Raw genomic sequence first — 24,054 nt, 5'->3', positions numbered from 1 at the left:
TAGACCAAAGGCCAACACGTACTGGGAGCTCTTTAATCTTTAAAAAGAGGCAACATGGAAGGATGTGACGAGGTCTGATCCCTAAGGCCCATCTCTGCAGGGACTCTGGCCCGGTGAACATTTACTCAGTTAATCTCTTTATCTCCCTGTTAACAGTTCAAGGAAAACCAAACAAGGCCCCTTGCCTAATGAGCTGCTGCTCCTCATTCAGTGCAGATTTACGTAACCCAACCAAATACTCCAACGACCACAGGATTTGCCTCTTTCAGCTTGCAGAGATACTGGCGCTAGGGACAGGGCAGAGATGGGAAGGCATTTTCGCCCATCCTTTAGTAAAGACTCTTCCTCGCATGCTGTACCTCATCTTATGAGCAAAGAAAAACAAGATGAGGATTAGACTTGGGTATCCACGATGTCAGTCAAATAACGTAATGGACACCAAAGAGCCAAAGGAGATATTAGGACCCTGATGACTCTGACCTGACCCACAAAGACTTACAGGGAAGAATCTCACACTAGTACATGGTTCCAGAGTGCAGACATATCTGCAAGCTTCACCTTAGCTTTCCACTCTGCTGTTCTAACTAACAAGATCAGAAAGTAATGTCTAGAGTGACTGAGCCATGCAGTTATAACCTGAATATACAGAATGTCTATTAGCGAACTAGTATGAAAGTGCCTGCATCTGCAAGCTGTGTAAGAGATGGGAAAGAGACCAAGAAACCTAACTGAAAGGTAGCTGTGGCCTTAGTGCTGTCTTGGAAGAACAGGCTCTTGTAAGCCCAGAGGACTGTTGGTCAGTGGTAAGAAGTTGTAAGAAGAGCCCAGCCAAAACTCCTACACAAATGCAAATCCTTCAGATTCGGGACTTTCTAGAGTGTTGCTCCATCCATCCACCAAGCATGGTGGGACTGTAAAATGGTAACTCTGGCAACACCAGAGCAAGGGCTCTTAGGTGTCACTGTTCTCTTTATAAAGAAGCTAAAGTCACTTGTCACCATGCAGAAGCCAGGAGTCACACCCAGGTAACCGTATGTGTCTAGTCACCACTGTATTTCAATGCTCACTGTCAAGGCTGCTGTTGGAACACATGAGTGAGAGCCAAGTGGCCTCAATTCTATCCCACCTCTACTAGATATGTAACTTCGGTCAAGTCATTATAGGTGTGTGACACCCAACTGAGTTACCAAGCGAATGATATAAAGTCTATTATACAAGACTGTTCGGAGCCAGACGAAATATAACCGCAGGAATCAAACTGAGATATCACACACAAAGGCAGTGTAAGCTCTCAGAGCTGGAGAGGTGGGCTCAGTGGTTAGGACCACAAAGTACTCTTGCAGAGGACCCGGGTGGGGTTCCCAGAACTCACACTGGATGGCTCACAAGTGCCTCCGTCTCCAGCTCTAGAGGCTGTGGCACCTCCAGCCTCCTCAGGCACCTGCATTCACGCACACACACCCACACACAGACACATAGGCATACTTCTTTTTAAAAAATGATTACATCTTTAGAAGGTATGTGTTGCAATCAGTGTTCCAGGATTTTCAACCACATGATTACTAGACAATGCAAACAAAAGGACCACCAGGAACCAGAAACTAGCATCTGACTAGCTGCCTTAAGGGTGAGGAGTCTTAATCATAACTTTCTGAACTCTTACTAAGGTTATTTTATTATCATGCTTTAAAAATGTGTAGAACAGATGTTAGCTATTATTATCATTACTGCCATCATCATTCACTAAGACTACAAATATCTCCAGAGTTCATGCCCTAACAAAAAAACATATATACAAAGCCTAGATTTTCTGTCCCAAGTTCTTTGTGGTGTTTTTCCTGAAGATGGCATCTTCGGGAATGGTTTCACATTTCATCAGCCATCACCAAGTCTCAGGCATGGTCCACAGATACTCACACTCATGCTGTTCATAGGGCGGGTAGCTCAGGCGGACGGAGATCAGGATCAGGAAGATGAAGAGAGGCCAGGCCACTTCCAGTAACAGCTGACACTGAACCGAAAATAAGACACAATCGTGTGAATTTTTAAAAAAGGTAACAGGAGAGCCAACTGCTATCAGCTCTGAGAAATTCGCAGAGAAGCTCAGCAATCGACTGACTTCCTGCGTCTCTCTCTCTCTCTCTCTCTCTCTCTCTCTCTCTGTCTCTGTCTCTGTCTCTCTCTCTCTCTCTCTCTCAGTCTCTGAGCTTCAGTTTATTGAACAACACCCTGCAACATCCCATTCTATACCTGTGTCTCCTTTAAGGCAGAAAAATGATTCCTGCCTGCTTCTTCAGATTCCCTTCTGTGCAGTCTTCAAGACTAAGCCATTAAACTTGCAGCCGAAGCTAGAAAGCCCTTCTCTTATGCCCTCATCCCAGAAACTCACACAGGTCCTCAGTCACACCTCCCCAAGCCCTGGAGATGATCTGTCTCTATTGCCGGTTTCCACACTGCACCCTTAAGATCTCACTGGGAGCATTCCTCATTGTAGAATACATTCATTTACACTATGGTTTGTCATGGCCCCTTGACGACCCTTTCTATGAGAAGCAAACTGTCTCAGGATGACTGGAACTTTGGAGTGTTGGGGGATTTTGGATTTTTACTTTGTTGTTTGTTTTTCCTAGTTTAAATAAGTAACTTTTAATTTTCTAAGAACTTTGGCATGGCTTCTTCATACCAAGCTCGGGTTTTTTTTTGTTTGTTTGTTTGTTTGTTTTTTTGTTTTGTTTTTTTTGATCTTCAGGAGGGAAACTGAAACAAGATGGAAGCTGCGAATGTTCCAGGATAAAACCATTCGATTTTAATGTTCTCCCATGTTCTTCTAACGTTTCCTAACAAAGCCCTGCTACCAACAAACTCTAGAGAGCAGTTCACACCAACAGCGCCTCAGGACAGAGAAGGGTAAGAGCCATGAAGAACCATGGTTATCTGGAAGAACCATGCTGGAAACGGGTCCCTAAGAGCAAGGACTCATCTGACTAAAGATGTCTGTAAATAATCCCACAAAAGCGACAAAGCCTTTAAGTTTGAAAATGGTATCGAGTCCTTTTCTCTTTTGAATAGCAAATCATCACATTGTATAAGTTTTATTTGCCAATTATACCTAGATAAACTGGGACTCAGGGGAGGTTGGGGCATGACTTTCTCCCAGAGAACACAAGCTAGATTCCCTGGACCCTAAAAATGACTTCTCTAGCCAGTGAGACTGGAGCCCTTCCTCTGAGGTACCAGTATTCTGTGTCTTAACAGCAGTTGGCACAGCACAAATGTATTACATATGCGTTTCTCTCCTCTATTACCGTCTTCTCAGTGTGTCTGCAATATGGTTAGGGCTAAACATGGTAAGCATTTATGGGGTAAGAGAATGAACTGAAGTTTATAAAATCAGGAAGACATAAACAAAAATCAGCTGATCTCGCTGGGAAAGCAGTTTGGCAATATGCATTCAAAAGGCATGTTTATCCCCTTTGACCAAGTAATATTCCTGGGAATTCATCCGAAGAAGCAAAGTTAAGAAAAAAAAACTCAGAGGCTGCATACATGAATATATTCATTCACTGAAATGCTCTGACTAAAAATATGGTAAATAAATAACTTAATAGTACAGCAAAGGGGAAATGATTACATTAAGGTCCATCGAGTGGCAATATATTACCTGATCATTACAGCAATGCTCATAAAACACAGATATTGCTAACCAAGAACACAGGACACAGAACCGTATGCAATCTAAGCCTGCGGCTTTATAAAACCTCTCATACACATGACTTAGCAAACACAGAAATAAAGCTTCTAAAAATGGCAGGATGGTAAATGAATTAAGGAAGAATAATGAACCCTGAAAGTCTAAACAGAATATAGACAAGCAGTCATTTATCTTGAGGCTCCAGAGCCACTATTTCAACTTACAGCATAAATAGCAGCTACCGTTTACAGACAGCCCAATATGTACTAGGCTCCTATCACTTCCTTAATCCTCAGAACATCACTGAGGGCTTGGCACCCTTACTGTTTCCATTTTACACTGAAAAGCCTACTGCCTATGGAAGAGCGAGCCAAGGAAGCAGTCAGCAGCAGAACTGAGATCAGGGGCCAGTTGTACTTGATTTCAGAGTCACATGAAACTCTATTTGACCTGGCAGGCCATCTCCAGTAGGAAACAACACACCTCCCTATGCAGCAGGAACTAAAAATGTCTACCGGTCCCACAGACACAAGATGACCCCACGCCGTGGAGATGGGTAACAGTTAGAGCTAATATGAACCTCTACAGCACACTTAGGGATTTCTGTGCCTCTCGTCACAAAAATCTCATAGTTCACAGTGACCCCATCATGCAGGCAGCAATGATACTATTCTATAAGTGAAGAACAGAGGTTCAGATAAATTATGAGCTGCTGGAACTAAAATCTTTCTTCCTCTATCAATGCAGTACCAGCCAGACTGCCTTGGTCAGAGCTGTGCTGGAGACACACACCTAACAAACGTCATATGCATTGGTGGAACTTGGCACGGGCCAGCCCCACAGGGCACTGAACCGACCCAAGAAAGCAAGCCTTGTAATTCTGGACACCTCTGCAGTTCCACGCTTACAGTCTACAAAGAGGCAGGTGCTCAGATTATGTCGGCCAGCTGAAAGAATGAATGGATCGTTGCTGAGGGCCGTACCCCATACCCACAATTCTTGTAGCAAAGCACACAAAACCTTAGACATCATTTTCAGGAGGTGAAGCCAAAGTGTGCAACCAGACTAGGGTATGAAGGAAGCAGACCATGATAACTATGATAGCCAACACTCAACTAAATTATATATAAATATATACATTTCATATGTCTATCTCATAGTCAGACAACCAAATTAGTACTATTACTATTATTACACACTTTACATATGAAGAGACTGGGACTGATTAATAAATTGTCTATGAATCCTGGTATACAGAAAAAGCTTAGATCCAAAGCTAATCTAACTGAAGGGCTACTTCTCTTAGCCACTACACACATGAATTTCTTGTAGCCCCTTTCCCTCACCATGTAGATTACTGGTCTTTCAAAGTGTATACTGAACACTTGAACGCACTGGCACAGGAGACCACTTCCTAAATATAACCCCAGGAGCACAAACACTGAGGAAAAACAATTAAAAAGTGAGACCTCCTGAAACTCAAAAGCTTCTGTGAAGCAAAGGACATGGTTGGTCCACAAGACAAAACGACAGCCTACAGAATGGGAAAAGATCTTCATTAACCCCACATCAGACAGAGGTCTGATCTCCAAAACATACAAAGAACTCAAGAAACTGGTTGTCAAAAGAACAAATAATCCAGTAAAAAAAAAAATGGAGTACCTCCCTCTAGAAACTGAACTTGACTTCCTCAGGAATGCGATCCATCAAAGTCAGCTTTCTCCTCCATCTCTTACCATACGGTCTGCCCTAAGAGTAACGCTGGAGTAAAACGGCTTAGGAAAGACACTGTGCTTGTCCCATCAGGAGCTCCTACAGAAAGCTCTTCAAACCCACTGCACACCTTCCCTCCACAGAGTGACAAGGGTGGGGAACATCGTTCTCGAGAAGCAATCTCCACAGTCATGGCCGCCCTAGGGAACCCCACAGCACACTCTGTCCTTCTCCTAACTCCCCATCTCTGGTCTGGGGATGAGAAGCAGGTGCCTCTGCAGGAGGACTTCTCAACAACAGTACTCAGGCTCTGGGGCAGATATTTGAGATGGGATGTTTTCCTACCAACTATGCTGCGGCTAGGCAGCACCCCTGCCCTCTGCCTCTCCATCCCAGCAGCACAAGCGCATCCAGGATGGTGCCAACCCCATGTCCCAGGAAGGGCTCTGTCTGCAGTTGTAAGGGACACAAAGTCACAGCATACAGCCTAGGTCAGCGGGGCTGCTGTCAGGACCTTCCATCAGCACCAAACATTTCTGCATTTTTGTTTAGGGCTGTGCCAGGCTGCGCTCACCACAGACGTTCACTGTCCGCTTGGGTTTCCAGGTCTAACTTTTGTTCTTGGTTGCAGAGGCTAATGCACCGTAGCCACGAGTGCATCTCACTGCCCAGTCTATGGACACAGCAGTGGTGCTTTTGCGGTCAAGATTGATCCTGATTAACATAAGGATGGGGTAGTTCCAGGGCTGTCACTATCGCTCGTGCTCTCTCTCTCTCTCTCTCTCTCTCTCTCTCTCTCACACACACACACACACACACACACAGAGAGAGAGAGAGAGAGAGAGAGAGAGAGAGAGAGAGAGAGAGAGAGAGAGAGAGAGGGAGACAGAGTCAGTCAATGGAGTAAGATCTGGACTAAGGAAAAATCTTTTGAATAACACTAATCAAAAAACAAAGTATGTATTTGAAAAAGAAGTGACTATTTCTTACCACTGAGCTGAGATTGAGAAGCCTGATAGTGCAGCAGGGCACAGACAAAGGGAAAGACAGCAAAGCAAAAAGAGGAAAACATGCTTTCTGTCCCCAGCATGGTCACTAATCTAGGGAACAAGGCAGAATTAACCAAAAGGAGTTGAAAATGTGGTAAATGAATCTGAACCATGGGAAAGACTTCTAGCAGCAGTGCTGTACGCATGCTCCTGTAATGATGTGGAGTAAAATTAAAAAAAAACCATTATTGACAGTAAGAACATACATCTAAAAAAATAACACTTAGATAATGGCAGGTGTGATATCACATTCCTGTAATTCTAGCACCCTGGAAGGCAGATAGATCTCTTTGAGTTTGAGGACAGCCTGGTCATGTAGGAAGGGCACCAGGCTAACTCTATGGTTACTACCCACGACCAGCCTGACTGGATTAGAAACACAGGGAAATTAATGAGGCACACCTTTGAGTGTACCCGAAAGGATATTCCTGAAAGTTTTAACTGAGCGAGGAAGAGACCCACTCAAAATGTGAGCAGCAGTTCCTCAGTGAATCAACAAGGAAAGAGACATTCATCTCTCGCAGCTCCTCGGGGCAGGTGGAATGTGACCAGCCATCTCACGCTCTATGACACTGTCCCTGCTGTGACTGGCTGCCTCCTCACACTGTGAGCCAAAATAAACCCTCTCTTCCCCATGTCGCCTCTCATGAGGTATTTGAGGAATTACTCAGCATTGAGAAAAGTTAGACCGTGACAAACACTTGTCACGAAACTAAACGGAAGACTCCAGAATATTCCCCTACAGGGATAAGGTTTTGTAAGTGTTCCCCCCGCCCAAAGTAGGAAAGGAATAACTGTCTAACAAAGTGTATAGACATGGTGTGATACAAAAATACAGAACTAACTTCAGACCTGTCCTTCATACCACAAAAAATGGAAATTATGTGTGGAAAAACCAAAGTAAAATCTTAAAGATCAAATCACTTCAAAGACAGAATGACAATTTAAACCAAGCTTACTCCCTAAACTCTTAAGCCTGATGCAAACCCCTCAGAACCCTCATCATGACTGCTAAAACTAGTCCATCCTTTGGAAGGACAACTGGGCACAAACTGCAAGGATCACTGCACTTTGGCCCAGTACTTCTACTCTTGAGATCCCTTCCTAAGAAAATAACACAAAGGTAAGAGAAGGCTATATATGCATAAAATCCTCCAAGGAATTCCTTTGAAACAGCTAACTCTAAGCGTTGTCAATAGGGTCAGAGCTTACAGACCTTCACTGCTGACTTAACATACAGCTCTCTGGGATGTCATGGCATCATTCCATGACAGACAGACTGACAACTAGAACGTCCGATGCCCCTCTAACTTCCTAGTGATACTTTCTTCATCTGTGAAACAGATTTCACAGAATTATTGTGAAGGCGGAGGCATAATAGATAGAAAAAGTACTTTCGAAGCTCTCAAGTGCAACCTACACATCACTTATCATAAAGATTATTAACAAATATGAGAACATGCATACTTAGCAATGCTAAGCAAAGAAACACAGCTCGTCAGTTGGTGTCCGTGCACAGAGTGACAAATGCCCTCTGGTGTTTCCACCACTCAGGTTACCTCAGAATCAAGATCCAAAAGATGAGCCTGACGAGGCATGCCATGCCCACCTGAGGGGCTCCTTTCAGATATAAAATTACACTCAACTGTCCTTCCTTCTCTCTATGGTTGGACTCTATCTATCCCCAACGTATCTCCAGCCAAGTCCTTCACCAGTCAGCCAGTGTCCTGGCTTCTCTCAGCTTCTGAAGCCAGAAACGCATTCCCGCCCAGTCTCTCAGTCCAGGATAAAGGGCATCTGAGGTCTGAACCCTAGATCTTTGCATGCTAACACCACTGCTTCTTTTCTGGGGCTCTAAGCATGACCTCACATTCCCAATGACAGGCACTGGAGCTCTAAGCATGACCTCGCATTCCAAATGACAGGCATACTCGCACCTGAGTACAATAGGGTCACCACTTGACTCCTAACGTGGATGCTGTAATGATATCTTTTATTTGCGCACTGGTACGTTTCACGTCCTCTTCCCTCGATAAACTCTAACCTCCATGAGGCCACATATAGGGCCTGTCTAGTTTATCACTGCATATCCCACCAGCAATGGATGCTCAGCAAACACCTAAGTGAAACAATGAACAATGACTTGTTCTAGTTTACGCCATCTGTAGAACAGAAAACCAAAGCTCTGGAGAAGCCACTGAGGCACGGGGTGGTCCAAGCTGGGATCAGAACTGTGACCGTGGTTACTGAGCCAGGACTAAGGGCAGAGAAGAAATGTCCTTAGCACTGGAAACAGGAAAGAGAAATGAAGTTCCCACACACTCTGTGACTTTCTCTAAGAGCTGTGCAAGAAAGAGGAGTTCTAATTGTTTTCCTGTTTATTCCCTTTCTCAGGAGACTGCCCAATAGTAGTCCTCTAATTTATTTAAAAGTTAGAATATGCTGTTTCACTTAAAGGCAAAAAAAAAAAAGAGTACATTTGGCCACTTCACTTTGCTCCCTGTTTCAGGAAAACCTTGGCCTCTGGATCAAGCCCAAAGTCAGAGGAAGAGCCTGAAGTCCACCCCCTTTCCTGTCCCTGTTTGCATAGAATAACTGCTGCCCACACAAGCTGACTGGCACTTTGGACCCAAAGTGAGCTTTGGACCCTTTTGCAACTCAATTCAATGTATTCTCAGCCCAATAGAAACACTGGAAAACTAACTCTGGTGGATGGACCCCATGAGTATGCACAATGCGAGGACAGAGAGGGGTCCAAAGCTGCCTCTAGTTGGGGTTGCACTGGGGTTCACTGCTCAGCTCCAGGCTTTCACACCATCTTTCTATTCCTCCTAGATACTCCAAGACTTTCAAATACCAGACCAGCAACCACATTTACCACTCATCAGACAAATCCTTATGCATGTCGTAAGGGCGAGGCTCATGTCCTGGCCATGGGTATGGATGGTCTCAGGAACAGGGGAACATGCAATGAATTTTCAAACATTGTGGCTATCAAGGGGCTTCAAACTTCCGACTCTTTATAACGGGCAGTACAGTTAGTTCTAACTCTGAGTTAAGAAAGTGGTACCAAAGGCCCACACCGTTCCTATGCCTAACAACATAACCAGGTAGACTAGACAGTAACTACACATAGCCACTGCTAAGACTAAACAAAAGCCTGCTTTAAAAGGTCCAGCCTGTCGGGACACCAGGAAATGGGTTCTGGTGTTATCTTCAGAGCTGACCCTGCATCCTTCAGAGTCCAGGCTCCTTCAACTGTACAAAAGGCTGGCCAGATCTTGGCACCTGCTCTGCTCATTAAGTATTTGTGACTTGAAATCACCTGCTTTTCTTGAAATTACCAAGGGTGATGACTCAGAGAAGCTGGTAGGCAGCGGTGTAGTATCTTACAAAGGCCATCTGTGGAGGGCTGTGTCCATACTTCCTATCTCCGCAAAAACTCTTCCCAAAATCGCCTCAGACTAAGCCTGCCGATCTCTCTAAACCTAATCCTTTTAAACGCATAAACAGCATGGGACAAGAAGTAACTAGCTCAACTCCAGCAAAGACGGGCTCAGGGTAGCTGACCACATATCTTGTGTTCCTGGACAGTGTGCTTCTGACTTCTGCCTGCCTGGGCATAGAAACCCATCCCTGCCACTTCTCCTAAGCTAGGCGCTGCTATGCAGCTGCAGAGGATAGGGAAGGGGGAAGAACGGCCACTGAGAACTGGAGTAAGAAGGGCTCAGCCTCTGGCCCCAGGTCAGCTTCCACTTGATGGATTTTGAGGATCTCTTCCCCACTTTGCACCTCAGTTTCTCTCTATATATGTCAAGTCTGATCTCTGAGATCCACTTTTTACTGGTAAAGTGGTATTTCTTTCTGTGACTTGCTAACACTAACAGGCACATCAAGGCAGGGACACTTTGCCACCTGGTAGGAAACTGACATACGGAGGAAAGGCAGCATTGTGGGCCAAAGCTACGGGCAAATGTCACAGACTTAGGACCGTCAGGACCAGGGAATAACTGCGAGGCGCAGGAGTCAGGCAAGACGGAAGTCAGAAAGAGCAAGATGTTTTGACAGAGAATTTTTTTAAAAAAATGATACCATTAAAAGGTGATATGAGGCTGGGTATGGTGGTGCACATCTGTAATCCCAGCACTCCAGAGGCAGACCCAGGAGGATCAGGAGTTCAAAGGCACACTGCGTGCCTCGCTCACAGAAGCACCTTCCAATTGTCTTCTTTTCGTCTATTAATATCATCATGTACATTCAATTTTGCTATTATTACTTCCAATAAGAAAAGACAAATAGATTCTAGTCATAGGCCTCTCACTCGTGACCTTGATCCAAGGTCCCCATTTGGAACATGAAAAGCTGAACAAAAACTTTTCTAAAACTGGAAGTCTCTCTCTCTCTTTCTTGTGTGCGTGTGTGTGGGTGTGTACGTGTGCACACACACGCACGCGTGCGTCTTCACATGAGCATTTGAAGGATTATACTTGGGTTCTCCATGAAGATTTTGAATTTTCTATGTTTCCATTTCAACGATAGTCTGAACAAATCCTGGCACACCTATCTGGATTTAGTTACTTCAGCATAAGTTCTGGCACAATCCTTCAAAGCTGGGGTTTGTATCAGTGTGTGTAACTGGATGATTGTGTCGGCAGGCTGCTGATGGCACTGGACAAAGGGAAGCCAAACAGTATTAATAAACACTGCCCAAAAACAGTGATGAATAATTAAATCATTAGCACAAAGTAATAAAGCCTGGCCAAATTCAAGACGACCAGCATTGCATCACCCACCCCCATATTTCACGTGACAACTCATAATTTGGATTTCAGCTAAACAAAGTCGGTTTTCTTACCATACTTAAGGTGCTATAAATTTGAATTACAATGTTATTGTTTTCAATTCTGTTTGCATTTGATTTGTAAATCTATATGGGAACTATGATTCTCTCATCAGGGTTTAAATCAATTTTTAATTACATAATTAAAGTCACTTTATTAAAAAACATTAGTAAACAAAAGGATACCTTGGTATGTTTGTTCTCTTAAAAAAAAAGATCTTCAAGTAACACAGAATATTCTACTTGGAGAAAGACTGAATAAACTCTCTTCACCCCAGGCCTTTGAATTTCAGAAGATTATTTTGGTTACGGGCAGGTTGAACATCTTTAAGATACTCAAGTGGGGAAGAAGAAAAGTACAAGACAGGAAAGAGGTTTAGAAGCGAGTTACAGAGACACGGAGCTAAGTCCAGAGAGCTGGGTAAGATGACTGGGAAAGAATGGCGGGAGATAAAGGCACCACAGGGAAGGCTGACCTGTGCTTTGGGGAGCTCGCCTTGCCCAACAGCCTCACATTCCTCCATGGAAAAACTACATTCACCTGTGAGGTAATGGCGGCCCACATGGGAAGTGCGTGGCTTAGATACTACCACAGAAATGACAAGTCTCCGTTACTCTAATCTTCCGGGCTACTTTCACAGCTGACGGAGGCAGTCAAGATTAATGCTGAGGTCACCATGCACATCTCGATGACGGCTATTCAATACCTCACTTCACAAAAACACTGGGGCCCACAAGGCTTGTGGGTGGCTCCAGGCAGCTACCAGAACTCCAGTGAACAGAAACAACAGGGTGATCGGGGGTCATTATCTACCAGGTGGAACTGGTCAGAACTCATGCCCAGGAACCAACAGAAACCCAAGCTAATGGTTCTGTCTGACTGAACACGTTTCCACCATGCTAAGCCATGGGACCACATCACAGCCACACAGTCCCATGCCCGCATGTGCCGGACTCATTCAAGAACCACCATGTGAAGACCCTCCCTCCTCCAACTCCCAGTCCAGCCCCTATGGAGAAAGCACAGAAGCAGCCCACAGAGAAACCCACGCTTACTGTTTGTCGTCTTCGGAACGTCAGGTTCTTCCACAGCAGCAACCTTAACTGAGGCCAACAAGCCATGTTACCTCTGCTGGCACCCAGAGCAACCTGTGCATGTGGCTCAAGAGCCCTGGAGGAAGCGGCCAGCGCGCGCAGCAGTGACGCTGTGGCTGGTCATTAACTGGAAGATAAAGCAGGAGGAAAGAGATGTCAGTCACGGCTTTGAAGCCCTATGGCTAGGAGAGCTGTGGCTCCAGCCCTCTCACCAGACACCTCTAACATCTAAAACTACGTCTGGCTCCTCGTCCAAGGGTCACGAGTTAGGCTAGACAGCTAACCTCCAGGATCTCTAACAGACAGTGCTTCCGGGAGGCTTATTGGCTAGAGTCTGGGAGCTAGAGGCAACGATCTTTATCACGTGAGCGTCACTGATAGGAACGTTTAAGAGTGATTTGAGAGAGCAACTACCGCCAGCCACGAGACAGGTCAGAAAGGGCATCCTGGAGTTGCAGAGGCCTGTCTTCTTCCCTATGAAAGGTGTAGCCTACCAGGCAATGTTAGCAGCGTTTACAAATCCTCCCTCAAGCCTGGAGTGACTTATGCTATTTCCTAGCATGCACTACAGATAATGTTTTCATCTGAGCACAAAGCTGAGTCCTTCAAGTGATAAATGGCATCATTAGCCAGGCAGCTTCCCCAGGCGGGAAGCCGAGGATTGTCTTAGATGATCGTGACTAAGCACCAAAGAAATGCCACCAACACCTGGCTCCCGGGTGATAAGGTGTTGTGTCTCTGCAGAAAGAAACCAGGACCCCACGGAGAAGAGAGCCTGCCATGAGCTCAGCATGGCATCTGTGAAAGTGGCAGGCTCCCACGGTGGGGACATATGCAGCAGACTTGTGGCCATGCCCTACCTACACCTGAGCACATGGACACTCCTCAAGTGTCACCGAGGCCTCCCTGGAGGGCCGTTTCACCATACCAGGGATTTTCATGGACAGGCAAGCCTTACACAGTCTGTGTCCTAGCTACTCTCCACCCAGCTGTGTTTATTTAATGCGGGAAAAAATCTAAAGAGTTCTGCTAAGGCAAGCTAAAGAGCAAATGGAAATGGACTCGTGCCAGAAGAAAGAGGAGAACACAGGTTATTAAAGAGGGGACCTGCCAACAGTTGGTAGTCATAAGCCATAAGCAGAAACCGTTATCAGGAAATGACAATGACTGTGGCTTCTCATGTAAAAAGGTGGGAAATCAGGCATAAAGTACTAAGAATACAAGAACCACTCCTGGAGACAACCAAAAACTTCACTCTAAACCCATGATCTTAATCGATGCAAAGGGGGTTTCTGAAAGCATCTGATAGTTCCCTAATACACAAGGGCTCAGATTAAAAATTTCTAGGAAAAAACAAAAAGATAATTGAAGAAATCGCTGTTCCAGAAAAATATATGCCCTATAATGGTTAATTCTAATTCGTTTATTAGTGATACATATAAACTAGTGATACATCAGAAACTTCTCTATTGCTGCTCAGCGAACCCAAAAAGGGCACAGACTACCCATAGTGCCTCACTGCAGGAAGAAGCCAACTTAGGCCAGTACCAAGAAGAAGCCCAAGCCAGTACCAGCTGGCTTGCAGTTCCCTGCTGAAGGAGGCCAACTGGACTCACAGCACTGATCGGCCAATGACCAAATTATCTTTAAGTGGTACTGAAAATACTAAATTAAGAATTAACTGGATTTTTCTCCTCTTAAAGCCGCTCTCCAGGAATCACTCAGTTGATTTACAGGGTACAGGAACTTTCCTCAGAGCCCACTGTAAAATGGAGGAAAGGCTGGAACACAATCCACTGTCACAAAAGGAAAACTAACCTCCAGAAAGACCCTGGTAAGCACTAGCCCCCAGTTCCCACTGTATCCATGGGACAAGACTTATGCTCTCTGAGCACCAAGATCCTCATTCTAACAAAGGGATGCTGGCATCTACCTTCCATGGTATTGTGAGCACTACAGGAGGTGAAAGAAATCAATTCAGAATGTAGTACAAGGGGTACAACAAAGGACAAAGGAACTCTGGGTTTCATCCGCAGAACTCATGCACTGTGGAAGTTTGAATGTAACTGGCCTCCATACTCTCATAGGGAGTGGCACTATTAGGGAGGTGCGGCTTTGTTGGAGGAAGTGTGTCACTGTGGGGGCGGGCTTTGAGGTTTCCTATGCTCAGGATATCGCCCAGTGTTCAGATGACTTCCTGTTGCCTGCAAGCTGAGATGTAACCAGCACCAGGCTTGCTTGCGCTTGGCCATGCTTCCCATCATGATGATAATGGACTGAACCTCTGAAGCTGTAAGTGAGCCCCCTCAAATTCAATGTTTTCTTTATAAGAGTTGCTGTGGTCATGGTGTCTCTTCACAGCAATGAAAACACAAACTAAGACACGCCCACTCTTGGTTTCCCTGGTACCCTCCAGCAAAGAAATGGCTGTATCTTACCCAAAGAGAACATCCTGTTATTTCTAGTTTCTGGAAAGGTAGGAGTGCGCAGTGTAGGAAACAAGCTCTGAATAGCTAAGCATTGGTCTAAGGGCTGAATCCCTGTCTGGAATTGTTCCCTGACCCCTGAGCAGAGATGTTTAAAGAATGAGAAGCGAAGGCACTGTTCTACAAAGTGCCCCTGAGATCAGAGCAGGAAAAACAGCTTTCTTGGAGACCGTTTTCCTAGAAGTTGAGTTTCTGAGCCTCTGAGGCCAGTTTCGGACTCCAGGCTCCCCAGGGACACGGCATGGATGTCATGAGACCAGAGGAAAAGTCCCCATCTGGCTGTGTGATATGCAAACAGGCGACATTCCAGCCCAGTCCCTGCTGCCTACCTCAGCACCTCCCGGGGAGCTACATAATTCTCACCTATGCCTTCATCTCAGAACACAGAGATCAATGCTGAGGGCAACTTGACCCAAAGGTGGAGGGGAGGGGACAATGTCTGAACCCTTCTGTCCAGCCAAAAGCCAATGGGACATTTCCACATCAATTTTCCAAGGAAGCAAAGAAATCACACTTTAAAAAAAAAAGAGGCAATCATGTGCACTGGATTTCTCAATGTCCCAAAGCATAACACACTTGCTCCTGCTCCTACACGGGTTTTCAGCCAGTGGTTGGAAAGGATTCCCATCTCAAAATCTTTGCCATGGCGATACGCCATTCTCGTCTTGATCCTGCATGCCCACAGTAACAACTCCAACTGGTCTCCTTAGCCCCAAGCTCACCTCAATCTCCCAGCTCTGACACAGAGAACCCACAAAGTGTTTGACTAAACCAAGTATTTAAAACTGGCACTTGCTCACCCTTTACCTGCTTCCCACCACCCTGGATGGAGTCTTCACCGAGGTTTACTCCTCCTCCCTGGTGGGCCTCCGGCAACTGTCCCCTGCCCTGGCTTGCTTGGCAAAGCCCCTGGAACAGGCCCCTCACAGGCTAGGAACACCAGGCCCTCTGTTGTGTACCTCTGCCCTGAACACTTTCTCCAGCACTGTGGGCCTGCCTATTTCTCCATAGTTGCTACTAGCAACTCAGGAATCCTTCCTGATCGTTTCTGTTTCTCTCTACCCACACCTGAATGAGAAGGTTTTCTTCAGTGTTTTCTCTTGCAGGGTCTGTCCCCTCCTAGTTCAGGACAGGGGTATTTCTGGTCTTTCATCTCTGTTCTCTCCAGGGTGCAAATAAAGCAGTACTGGATTTTTGGGAGCACTCAGAGGACATGCCACAATTCATTTTTTAAAAGATGGCCATGAGGAACGGGGTCTCAGAATCTGCTGGTGGTGGCATTCTGGGGCCTGTGGTAACTGATTACTCAAGCTTGATTAACTGATTCAGGCAAACTGTCCCCAGAGAGGGAGCTCTGCGTTCGGCTGCTTCCGTGGCATACTCCAAGTCACCAAGGTGGCTCCTCGGGCATCCTGGGAGGCATAGTGAATCTAAGTCTACTTTGCATAAATGTCAGGTTTACCTAAGAACCACATAGACCTCCCAAGAACACTGGGGTCACGGAACTGGCTTTCTGCCAAGTTTTGTGCTCAAGTCTTTGGAGCAATCTCTCCAGTACTCAGCATTAGTCCCGTGTATCAATCTGGTAATTTCCACACCCCAAGCCTGATTTGTGAAAGATGGATCTGGACAAAGTGACTGCTCTAACCTTTAGATAATGTGTGTAGCAATCTTCACTTGAAACGCTTCTGGCATTTCAAAGATTTTAGCCCACTTTGGAGAGAACAGAGAGCCCACAGAATACAAAAATCTGCTAAAACATAACTTTCCTAAATACACAAAGATGCTTACATTATTACTTGTAGGAAAACATGAATTAAAAACACAATGAGAAACCACTAAACTTAAAAGCACTAGCAAGTGTGTGAAGTAATCAAAATCAATTACACCAATTTCAGGAACATAAGATGCAAGCGCCATCTCGGAAAACTTTGGCAGTTTCTTATAAAGTTCTGAAATGAATGAAACATTCAGTTCTGGAATGATCCAACCATCCCTCCCTAGGTATTTACCCAGAAGAAACAAGCACGCATATCTACACAAAGACACGTGTAAATTTTTACACGAGCCTCATGCAGAAAAGCCAGTTGAAAACAACCAAACGTCCATCAACAAGAAATAAAAATAGTAAGTCACCGGCACACATGACAACACGGACAAATCTCAGCAGCTGGACTCTTAGACAAATACCGCAGCAGACACAGAAGACAACTACATACCACCTGACTTGACTTCTAAGACACTATGGAGCCAGACAGGGTGGCACACGCCTTTAATCTCACCACTCAAGGGCAGAGGCAGGCAGATCTCTGAGTTGGAGGCCAGTCTGGTCTGCAGTGCTACAACCAGAGCTACACAGAAAAACTCTTGTTTCAGAAAAAAAATAAAGCAATTATTTTTTTCCATTTATGGAAATAGTGAAACGAGACTGAACCCAGGTCTCTGACTGCCAGAGGTTAGAGGTGACGAGGAGATAAGACCACAAAGGAGCCCGCGCTACTCAATATTGGGAAAGTGGCTGAAGTTGCACCATCGTGTACAACTGGGGAAAGTCCAACTGTACACTTTAAAGGAGTACATTGTACAAAATGTAAATCACGCATCAATAAACCCAACACCAGACAACCTTTCGATTATAGTAACTAACATACCCCACAGGTCCAACTCTGCCTTAGATCTAAGGCCTGCATAGCACAGAGCCTGGTTGGGGTAGCACCCCGAGAGGGAGTACTGCCAGAAAATACGCAATCATCACTTGGTAATTCTGCCAGACAACCTCAGCCGCAAATCTGCCGGGTTCCCATTAACCACAACAAATACTCAGTGGACGCCTGTCCCATGTCATGTGCTGCTGCAGATCCTGGCTAGCACAGATCCTATTCTCAGGGTCCCTCCATTTTATCAGAGAAGGTGACATGGGAGGGAGGTCCCTGCTCATGAAGCGCCTCCACCTGCCAACCTTCTGCTGCCCGCCACAGGCCACTGAAGCATCAACACACATTCTAATTCTTTTCACTTTTCCCTAGAACAATCTGTAAAGACAGACAGACTCTATGACACTAACAAAAGGAAACACACAGGAAGGGAGGGAAATAGGGAGGAAGGGCGGGAGGGAAGGAGGCAAGGAGAGAGGGAAGGACAAACTTTGTAGGAAACTTGATGGGAAGGGAAAACGATAACCCTCATCACTTTGAACTCTGCTTATCATCCTTTCTGACCAGGACACTTTGACATTTTGAACTCCACATGTGTTCTTCAAAGAGAGATGAGACAAGAGCACTACCAAAGAGCAGAAGAAAGAAACTATAACAAACAGCAAAGCAGAAGAATTTACCCACTCAGTTTGCATAGTCGAAAGAAAAACAAGACCTCCTTCCCAAGACTACTCTACCCTGAAGCAGTCTCTTGATGGAAAGGCGGGAGAGGAAGTGTGTGCGTGGTCACACGGTTACCAGAAAATACGGCTCTATGGGGACAGAAGGCTGGGCCTTTCCTGTTCCTTCCTGCAAGCATACAACCAGGATGCCAGTGCTAGGCTCCATGAGACGGAGTCATTCAACCCATGCCTGCAATGCCTTAGCCAGTGCCGCTTTCCCAACAGCAGAAGTCCCCAAGCAGTAACCACAAGGGTCATGTCATGGGACTGAGAAGTCAGCCCTCTGGAACAGGAAAGCGGTGGGGGCTCCCAAGCCTGTGCTACATCTGATCTCTGTACTTGCAGACAGTGTGCCTTGGGATTTGGGAGACACCTCCATCACATTCTCCTACAACCTTACAGGCTGAGATGGTGAGGACCCCCAGAAGCAAATGACCTACCTACACTTATGAGCTGGCACTCAGATGGCTCTTAAACCCCCGTTTTTGAGAACAGTCACATGCCTTTTCCCACTACGCTGTTTCTCTTATGGCTCTGTTTATTCTTCTGAATGCATGCATTTCTTCTACCCGTTGCATCCAAATAGCTCATAAACTCAGGATGCACACCCAGCAACCGATTTTCATTCTCAGGAAATAATGGTTATACGAGTTACTCTCCCAAAGTGCCAATAAATAAACGAGTGTGCCTCTCTACGTGTGAGTGTGTGTGTGTTCGGCTTTTTAAAGACAGATTACCGCTATAGTTTGCAGAAATGAGATGCATAGTGAAATTTCTGACCCTAGCTGCAGGCATGTCTTAATACACCGTCTGCAGATTTCCTTTTCTTAGATGAGGTAAAATGAACAAATATAAACATCGTATCTACACTTTTCCATATCATGAAATGGTGAGGCAGTAAACCACAAAGCAGGAGGTAGGCCCAAATGTAGCAGATATGCAAAAAGGTGCCAAGCTCAACTGATTGCCTATTCATGAGATACTAAGGCAAAAACCGAGAAATACAGCTGAGGCTCATGCCTCATCCCTGGAGAGTCGTGCAAGGTCCTGTAAGATTGGGTACAAAACCTGGAACCCCCACAGTGTGTGTGTGCTTTAGAAAAGGCCTGTTCTCTAACAGCCTCCCAGAGCCAATGTCTCTGGATCAGTAGCCATGTTCAGGGAGAAGCGTAATGAGGTTATTAAAGGCCAGGAGACCTGGCTTGCACAGGCTCGCTGCACCCGTGATTTAAGACCAGACTTAAATCAAGGCTGCTGTGGAGTGGGAGGGATTGGTAGACAACCTGTAATTTCTCCAGGGTGACCCACCAGTTTAACACACGCCTGAAGCTAAGCTGATTGCCTTGAAGTAGCTTTCCTGGCCTCCAGTCACTGACTCACTGGCCCCGAAGCCATCCTCCTCAGTGGTCCCCTCAATGCCATGCCCTTCCTGAGTTTTCCAACCATACCAATAAACCTACAGCCCCACGAAACAGGTCTGACTTAGGAGACCTACAGATGGACCACTCAGCTATGCCAGAAATGATGTTGCCCCCTAAAGGTAATATTTTCACACTGAAATTTGTGCAAACAAAATGGGCAAGAGGTCTTCATGATAAAAAGTCAACCCCCAAATGAATTCGTTCTGTCCTTCCAGGAGAGCGTCACTATTTCAGAAGAGGCTCTGCTCATAGTCACTCAATTAAAAATACAGAACTCATGACACTATCAATCCCAACAACTCTAACTAGGGAGGCAGAAACTTTCAAAGTACCAAATGCATCATACGTACTTTCTTATTCATAACAATAAGGTTATAAAGAGCTGCACACATGTTTTCTCCAACCTGGAATATTCAACTTTTCAAGACAAAACTTTTTATTTATTTTTAAAACTAACAGCTTTATTTTCAAGGCAAGAGCTGTGAAATTAAAAACAAAACCCAAAAGCTGAAGTAAGAAAGGCATGGGTGCTGTCCCAATCTGTTACAAGCCTTTGAGAAGCAGGTCCTCATGTGGCTAACAATTCTATTCCACAAGAGACCCTAAAAGTATAAAGCTATTCCCACCGTGTCACCGACAGTTAGACAGTCAATGGCCCTCTTCACCACCCTCGGCACTCCAGGGTTGCTACCAGCTAAATAAAAAGTCTCACAACTTTTTAGAACATCCTGGAAGCAGATATGTATAGAACCCAAATCGTTGTTTCTCTGTGGTAAAACTAGGGAAAAATTCTAATAAAATGTCAGAGACTGCCCCTCACCTGCTGCTGATCTCCACTAAAAAACAACATGGAACAAGCATCAAAAAAGAATTTAGCAAATAAAACAAGTGTTTGCTTTTTCCCTGCTCAGGGGTATGGAGCACACAGAGAGGTGAACCTTCCCTTAGTCAAGAGCTCAACTTATCAGTGTGACTGATTGGTCATACATAAGGAGATATGTAAAACCTTCCACTGCGATCACAATGCTAGCGGAAGAAGGACTTTGGCAGGAGAGTATTGCATTCCTTAACCCTCATCTACAAGCTATCTGCAAGCCCAGATTTGCAGATAAATTTGACTGGATAATGTGCCCTGTTATTCTAAGATGTTGTTTTCCAAGAACATCCTGGGAGGTGTGGCTCGGTGGCATATCAGCGACAATCACCGTCTCTGGCTCACATCTCTGAAGGATGCTCTGGTGTAGCAGCAAAAAAAAGGTGTTGGAGTCTGAGAACATTCATTGACTCTGGGACCCTGGAGACTCTGAGGCCCTGCCTCCTCTGCATAAAACAGTGCTAACGATGTATATAAAACATTTATCCAGTTCCTGGAACAAAGTAAGTACAGTGCACATCGCTATTAAAATGATGCGAGCGAGCTACCCACTTTACAGAGGGAAGCTTCCGGCCAGGGTGGGGCTGAGAGTGGGCAGGCCATTAAAGGACTCGCTCTCCTCTCTTGGTCCACAGAGGGTACCATTTCCTTCAAGGGTCTTTCCAGAGAACACTGAAGCACTCTCCAGTGCCCAGACCATGGGCACAAAGGAAACTCACCTTGGTATCCCTGGTGTCACTTCGGGATACCATGGTTTTTGCAAAATCACCTTATAAAATTTCTACAATCTCCACATTGTCCCATCATCAGCTCATTTCTATATCCTACAGATATGGAAATATCCAACAAATCTTGCTTAGGTCTTACCTAGAGCTTCCTCTGTGCCATTGCTTGGGTCCTGCCTAGAGCATCCTCTGTCCCATTGCTTGGATCCTGCATAGAGTATCCTCTGCCCCATTTTCTGGAGTCTCTAAATCAATTACATTAGAAATCACGGCTTACCTTCTATCTCTTTTTGGATCTCCCCACACGCTTCTCCAGGACTGACTTATCAAGTACGCCCTGCTAAATGATAGATTGTTTAAATGGCCCTAAGACACGACAATATGGCCAGCTGTGTAAAACAAAACAAAACAAAAAAAACAAAAACAAAAATAACAAAAAACCAATAAATAAGCAAACAATCGAACAACAAAACTAAGTTCAAATGGGACAGTATGTCACTTGATTTTCTTAAACATGGCTCTCATTTATTAGGAATTATATTACTCTCAAAAGAGCAACACGGTCTGCAACGAGCCAGGGTAAGGTTCTAGGACTAGTGTGACCATACCAGTTAAAAACGAGGCCTTTCCTAGGGGCTCAACCCAAAACATAAAACAATCAGAACTGCTCAGGTACCTGGAGTTCCAAGGATGAGTTCAAGGATTCCTCAGGAATCCTTTCAACAGCTGGTCCCAGCTTTTCCACCTGGACACTCTACTGCCTTCTTCAATTAGCTTACTTAGCTACTCATTTAGGTTTGGTTTTGTTTTTTTGAGACGGGGTTTCCCTGTGTGGCCCTGATTCCTGAACTCTTTCTGTAGACCAGGCTGCCCTCAAACTCAGAGATCTCCCTGTCTCTGCCTCTGAGTGCCAGGATTAAAGGCGAGCACTGCCACCCGTCTGGCATCCAGGGCCAGCTTAGAGAGCAGGTGACTGACCCCAGGACCCTTCTCCAGACTGCCCTTTCCCCAGCCATCTCCTGAAGCTGTATAAACAGATGCAGTATGTCCCAAACATGTCAGTTTCACAGTCCAGCAAGCGCCAACTAACCAGATAAGTGAGAATTTCACGAGGATGCCAGCTCAGACACAGAGGCACATGCCTTCCCTCCGAACTTACAGATACCTTCTCCACAAAAGGCCAACTAAGCCACTTTGCTAACCACCTAACTAAAGGAAGTTTAGAGCTTAGAAAGAGGAATAAGGCCAGGCAGTGGTGGCGCATGCCTTTAATCCATGGATTCAGGTGGCAGAGGCAGGCAGATCTCTGTGAGTTCAAGGCCAGCCTGGTCTACAGGAGCAAGTTCCAGGGCTACAGAGAAATTCTGTCTCAAAAAATCAAAATAAATAAATAAATAAATAAATAATAAAAAGAGAAAGAAGAGTAAAGCTTACAATTGATCCTGAAAAACAAAACTTTAACGATATGTTTGCTTTTTATGTTTTTTATTTTATCTATTTTATATTTTAGTATTGACAATGCCAACACTGTTATTTGAGGTTTGGGAGGATCACACAAAAAGAAATCCATCTCAATTAAGTCCAGTATTATCAGGACTGTATGCATTCCTTTCATTAAAAGTGACTCTGTTCTTAAAATTCCACACATCAAATATTTAGAGTACCAAAGGAAAACTATTCAGGGGAAAATGGAACTAAACTACTGGGTGGGACTTCTGCTATAAAAATTCACACACTCCAGTCTTTAAGCAACGATGTACTAAGTGGTGACATCAGGTGAGAGCCAGTGTCCCCAAGTGGAGCTGTTGAGGACAGAGTGCCCTGCTGGTCTCTGCAGGCACATCCACTCACTCCCCAATGAAAGCCACCAGATCCACTCCTCAGCAGGGAGAGAGCCACACTCTGGCCATGTGAAATGCGGCTAGCACTGCAAACTGGGCAAAGGCAACCCCGACACGAAATCTGCAAATCCCCTAAGGCTGACAACCAAATACATACAACTTGACCAAAGGCTTGCTTTATTTTTCATTCAAGATCTTACTAGCATTAACACCATAGTTAACATTTTCCAAAAATACACCTGCCTCAAATACCAAGTAACACTCTCCAACCAAAATTAGTGCCAGGATTTTATATGTTTGCATAAAGAAAACAGCGCCTAGAAAACCTTTAACGTCCAGAATTTTTGTAGAAATTTCCTTCTCACTTGAAGTTAAAGCTAATAGACAATTTGAATTTGAGAAAGCAAGGAGAATTCCAGTTGGGAAACTCCTTATGGCTCAAACTGGCCCAAGAGAGGCAATAAACAAACGAGGCCTGGCCAACAGTTAAGATTTCAGTGTCCACTTAAGCCATGTATTTAGCCTTTTATGTACACGATTTCTCTTTTCTCTCCTAAAGGGCACTGTAGCTCTCCAAATTCTGTAAGAGGAAGAAGAAGCCGGATCAAAGAAGCAAAAGACGAAGACTTTCATTTCCGATTAATGACTGCTCAGAGAAAGATCCCACTACACTGGGATTCAAAACAAAGCACAGGTCTTTATTATGAAGAGCCTAGAACGGATGATGTTAAAAACAAAAGGAGGCTGGAGAAGGCTCCGTGGTCAGCATCGCTTGTTGCTCTTGCAGAGGACCACGTTCGATTCCCAAAACCCACGTGGCGGCTCCCCAGCATCCATAGTTCCAATTCCACAAGATCCAATGCCCTCTTCTGACTTCACCAAGCATGCACTTGGTGCACAGACATACGTATTGGCAAAACACACATAAATCAAATAAATTTAA

The 24,054-nt window shown here is 45.1% G+C and overlaps 1 protein-coding gene across 2 annotated transcripts in view; it reads right to left on the bottom strand.

Moving 5' to 3' along the window:
• Window positions 1–24,054, bottom strand: part of Abca1 (ATP binding cassette subfamily A member 1) — a 121,892-nt gene that overhangs the window by 92,692 nt on the left and 5,146 nt on the right. For both annotated transcript variants that reach the window (XM_075967212.1, XM_075967211.1), the window contains exons 2-3: window positions 12,350–12,515; window positions 1,918–2,011 (exon numbers count right to left, since the gene is read on the bottom strand). In XM_075967212.1, coding sequence (XP_075823327.1) covers window positions 1,918–2,011; window positions 12,350–12,415 — 160 coding nt within the window. In that variant the 5' untranslated portion in view covers window positions 12,416–12,515. The remainder of the gene's footprint in view (window positions 1–1,917; window positions 2,012–12,349; window positions 12,516–24,054) is intronic.

Source organism: Microtus pennsylvanicus, chromosome 3 (assembly GCF_037038515.1).
Source record: "Microtus pennsylvanicus isolate mMicPen1 chromosome 3, mMicPen1.hap1, whole genome shotgun sequence".
In the NCBI taxonomy this organism is placed as follows: Eukaryota; Metazoa; Chordata; class Mammalia; order Rodentia; family Cricetidae; genus Microtus; species Microtus pennsylvanicus.
Note: the sequence above shows the minus strand (reverse complement) of the source record. Positions and strands in the feature narration are given on the sequence as shown.